The following is a 5,183-nucleotide window of genomic DNA, read 5'->3' as shown; positions in this document are numbered from 1 at the left end:
GCACTCGGGAATACACGTATTCACGGCCGTATACGGAACACACAACAACACGTGACAAACGAATAATAGACGGTTAAAATTGCGTTACATTAGCGTGGCGTGAAAAGCTCGGTAACGACACACGTACGCGTACTGGTCCAACGGTAAAAACGGTTCGTGAGCGAACGCGACGATGTCCCGCCGATAAGGTTGGCGCATGCGTAACCGGAACCGGGTTATAACTCGAATTCGAAATGACTAGCGCCCTCTAGTTGAACTTAGTCCGAACATCCTCCCCCGCTTTGAAAGGGTGCTTTCAAAGTAAACATTTCTCGGTCAGACCGTATCACTGTGCGATTACATTGAAATTTTATACATTAACATACATATAAAAATTATTATAGAAATAGTAATAATTAAACAAAAAAAAAAAACAAAAAAAATATGTACATTTTTGGGAAAAAGCAGGAGATGGAACAATGAAAGAAGGTTAAGCGTTGTCAGTAGGTAGTTTGACCAACTTCACGACTGGACGTTTCAGTGTCCCTTCTGCAGTCTTGACAGTGGCTACACGGACCACTTGGTCAGCACCAGGGTGGACCTCGATGATTCGACCAAGCTGCCACATCAACGGAGGTCGAGAAGGTGAATTTATGACGACGATATCTCCGACACCGAGACTAGGATTTTGATGGAACCATTTTTGTCTGCTCTGCAGCGTATGGAGATATTCCCGACTCCATCGTTTCCAGAATGACTGAAGGGCTTGTCTAATTAACTGCCAGCGCTTGAGACGATTCTGCGGAATGTCAGCAATGTCGTGTTCGGGAATCGCCATTAGAGGTTGCCCAATTAAAAAATGTCCTGGTGTTAGCACAGATAAATCGTTCGGATCGGTCGACATGGCGACTAATGGGCGAGAGTTGAGTACACCTTCAATACGTGTGATTAGCGTCATCAATTCTTCCAGAGTATACACCTGATTACCTACTACCTTCTTTAGATGTAACTTAGTACTCTTAATAGCAGCCTCCCAAATACCACCAAAGTGCGGAGCCGCAGGCGGATTGAACTTCCATTGACATGGAACTCGTGCATGAAGTGCTTCCTTCGTTGCTGCATCGTGGAATAATGTCTTGAGTTGTTTCGCTGCTCCAACGTAATTAGTTCCACAGTCAGAATGAATCTGCACCGGAATACCTCGCCGAGCCACAAATCGATCGAGAGACGCTAGGAATGCCTCCGTCGACAAGTCTGTGACGACCTCCAGGTGCACAGCCTTGGTAGATAGACAGACAAATAACCCAAGATACGCCTTATGCGTCTTTGAGTTACGGCGTTGACTCTCCTTGATGGTGAAGGGACCTCCGTAATCCATGCCCACGTTGGAAAATGGTCGGAATTGTTGGACCCTTGTTGATGGTAAATCTGGCATCAATGGTTGGGGAGCTGCGGCCTTGTATCTAGTACACACTGTACATTTGAATATGGCTTGACGAATCGCAGCTCGAATTGAAACGATCCAGAAACGGCGCTGAACTAACGAAGCTACTAAACGCGTTCCACCATGTAAAGTATTGAGATGGTAGTGATGGACAATAAGCTGAGCAAGGTGAGACGATTTCGACAACAAAATAGGGTGTTTGGCGTCGGTGCGCAAGCCCAAATGCTGTAAACGACCGCCTACTCTAATAATATCATGAGCGTCGACGAAGGGTGCAAGCTGAGCAAGGGAACTCGGAGTGACGATGGAATTTGAAGTTACTAGTTGGTGATACAAATCTGAGTAATATAACCTTTGGGTGTACATTGTTACCTTAATTAATACTTTCTCGTACTCTAGCCAAGTGATTGGTCCACTCACAACCGTACGTTGCCGAGCCTTGTCAGCAAACCTAAGACAGTATGCTAACACCCGTTGTATCTTGCGCAACACGGAAAAACGTTGGATGAAGCTAGCATCAACCTGTCGGGTTAGAAGCATATTTTTTGATGGGCGTTTATATTCAGGAAGCTCTTCAGGACTTACACTTGATGTAGTAACAACCGGCCATTGGCATTCAGCATAATGAAGGAATTTTGGTCCATGTAAAAATGATGAGCATGCTAACAAAGCATCTGACAGTAATCCTCGCGAGGCAGGGTCAGCTGGATTTTCTGAAGTACCAACGTGTGCCCATTCGCACTGGGGCACGAGGTCTCGTATTTTGGATACACGATTAGTGACGAATATTTTAAACAGCCTTTGTTCGGCTGTGAGCCAGGATAAAACAATGGTTGAATCTGTCCACGCCCGGACTCGCGTAATCTTGACTTTATCCCGTAAGGTTTTCAAACGTAGCGACAACAGACGTGACAACAGGAGCGCGGCACAGAGCTCCAACCGGGGTATGGTTAACGACATATCCGTTGATGATGACTTCACTGGTGCAACCTTTGTTTTACACGCTATGAAATATACTTTGACATTACCATCCTGGTCTACCACTCGCAAATACACTGTTGCTGCGTATCCAACCTGAGACGCGTCAGCGAATCCTAATAATTATATATCTTGACTATTAATATTTATAACTTTTTATAATTTTTTTTTTTGTTTTCTAAAATCCTTTTGCCTGCGGGCGCCAACACCCTCTTCAATTTTTTTTTTATTTTTTTTAATGTGGCTTAATTTTTTCAACATTGACTACCCGGTGCCCTCATAATATTCATACTTTGATGAATTGATTAGCAAGAATGGTTTTTCTATTTAAGACTTCGGAGATTGTAATTTGATATCTTCAGTATCCCTTCTTTATAATTTTTCTAAATTTTTTTTTTGTTTTCTAAAATGGTTTTGCCTGCGGGCGCCAACACCCTTCTTCAATTTTTTTTTTTAAGATTTTAAGTCAAGCTATTTTTTTCACAATTGAATACCTCATGCCCTGATAAATTAGGTAGAGAGATTAGTTTCTTCAGTTTGAGAATCTAGAGAATGTAGTTTGCAATTTTAAATATGAATCCCTAATTTATAATTTTTTCGAAATTTTTTTTTGTTTTCTAAAATTCTTTTGCCTGCGGGCGCCAACACCCTCCTTCAATTTTTTTTTATGATTTTAAGTGTGGCTTAATTTTTTCATCATTGATTACCTGGTGCCCTCATAATATTCATACTTTGTTGAATTGATTAGTAAGAATATTATTTCTGTTTAAGGATCTAGAGATTGTAGTTTGCCTTTTTAAGTATGAGTCCCTTCTTTATAATTTTTTCTAAATTTTTTTTTTGTTTTCTTAAATGCCTTTGCCCTTGGGCGCCAACACCCTCCTTCAATTTTTTTTGTAAGATTTTAAATCTAGCTATTTTTTTTCATAATTGAATACCTCATGCCCTGATAAATTAGGTAGAGAGATTAGTTTCTTCAGTTTGAGAATCTAGAGTATGTAGTTTGCAATTTTAAAAATTAGTCCCTTCTATATATTTTTTTCTAAATTTTTTTTTTGTTTTCTAAAATGCTTTTACCTGGTGCCCTCATATTATTCATACTTTGTTGAATTGATTAGTAAGAATATTATTTCTATATAAGGATCTAGAGATTGTAGTTTGCCTTTTTAAATATGAATCCCTAATTTATAACTTTTATAATTTTTTTTTTGTGTTCTAAAATGCTTTTGCCTGCGGGCGCCAACACCCTCCTTCAATTTTTTTTTTAAGATTTTAAGTCTAAATATTTTTTTTCATAATTGAATACCTCATGCCCTGATAAATTAGGTAGAGAGATTAGTTTCTTCAGTTTGAGAATCTAGCGAATGTAGTTTGCAATTTTAAATATGAATCCCTAATTTATAATTTTTTATAATTTTTTTTTTTGTCAACTAAAATGCTTTTGCCTGTGGGCGCCAACACCCTCCTTCGATTTTTTTTTATGATTTTAAGTGTGGCTTAATTTTTTCAACATTGACTACATAGTGCTCTCATAATATTAATACTTTGATGAATTGATGAGCAAGAATGGTTTTTTCTATTTAAAACTTCGGAGATTGTAATTTGATATCTTCAGTATCCCTTCTTTATAATTTTTTCTAAATTTATTTTTTGTTTTCTAAAACGCTTTTGCCTGCAGGCGCCAACACCCTCCTTCAACTTTTTTTTTATGATTTTAAGTGTGACTTAATTTTTTCAACATTGATTACCTGGTTCCCTTCTTTATAATTTTTTCTAATTTTTTTTTTGTTTTCTAAAATGGTTTTGCATGCAGGCGCCAACATCCTCCTTCAATTTTTTTTTTAAGATTTTAAGTCTAGCAATTTTTTTATTATAATTTAATACCTCATGCCCTGATATTTTAGGTAGAGAGATTAGTTTCTTCAGTTTGAGAATCTAGAGTATGTAGTTTGCAATTTTAAAAATGAGACCCTTCTTTACAATTTTTTCTAAATTTTTTTTTTGTCGTCTAAAATGCTTTTGCCTGCGGGTGCCAACACCCTCCTTCAATTTTTTTTGTAAGATTTTAAATCTAGCTATTTTTTTCCATAATTTAATACCTCATGCCTGATAAATTAGGTAGAGAGATTAGTTTCTTCAGTTTGAGAATCTAGCGAATGTAGTTTGCAATTTTAAATATGAATCCCTAATTTATAATTTTATCTAAATTTTTTTTTTGTTTTCTAAAATGCTTTTACCTGGTGCCCTAAAAATATTCATACTTTGTTGAATTGATTAGTAAGAATGTTTTTTTCTATTTAAGACTTCGGAGATTGTAATTTAATATCTTCAGTATCCCTTATTTATATTTTTTCTAAATTTTTTTTTTGTTTTCTAAAATGGTTTTGCCTGCGGGCGCAGACACCCTCCTTCAATTTTTTTTTTAAGATTTTATGTCTAAATATTTTTTTTCATAATTGAATACCTCATGCCCTGATAAATTAGGTAAAGAGATTAGTTTCTTCAGTTTGAGAATCTAGCGAATGTAGTTTGCAATTTTAAATATGAATCCCTAATTTATAATTTTATCTAAATTTTTTTTTTGTTTTCTAAAATGCTTTTATTTGGTGCCCTAAAAATATTCATACTTTGTTGAATTGATTAGTAAGAATGTTTTTTTCTATTTAAGACTTCGGAGATTGTAATTTAATATCTTCAGTATCCCTTCTTTATATTTTTTCTAAATTTTTTTTTTGTTTTCTAAAATCCTTTTGCCTGCGGGCGCCAACACCCTCCTTCAATT

General features: G+C 36.5%; 1 protein-coding gene across 1 annotated transcript in view; it reads right to left on the bottom strand.

The window, feature by feature from the left end:
- Nucleotides 1–29: 29 nt before the first annotated feature.
- Nucleotides 30–5,183, bottom strand: part of LOC103308568 — a 7,161-nt gene continuing 2,007 nt past the window's right edge. Inside the window, exon 2 of the mRNA XM_008182173.2 lies at nucleotides 30–2,517. Coding sequence (XP_008180395.1) covers nucleotides 470–2,517 — 2,048 coding nt within the window. The 3' untranslated portion in view covers nucleotides 30–469. The remainder of the gene's footprint in view (nucleotides 2,518–5,183) is intronic.

The sequence above is a fragment of the Acyrthosiphon pisum genome, chromosome A1, assembly GCF_005508785.2.
Source record: "Acyrthosiphon pisum isolate AL4f chromosome A1, pea_aphid_22Mar2018_4r6ur, whole genome shotgun sequence".
In the NCBI taxonomy this organism is placed as follows: Eukaryota; Metazoa; Arthropoda; class Insecta; order Hemiptera; family Aphididae; genus Acyrthosiphon; species Acyrthosiphon pisum.
Note: the sequence above shows the minus strand (reverse complement) of the source record. Positions and strands in the feature narration are given on the sequence as shown.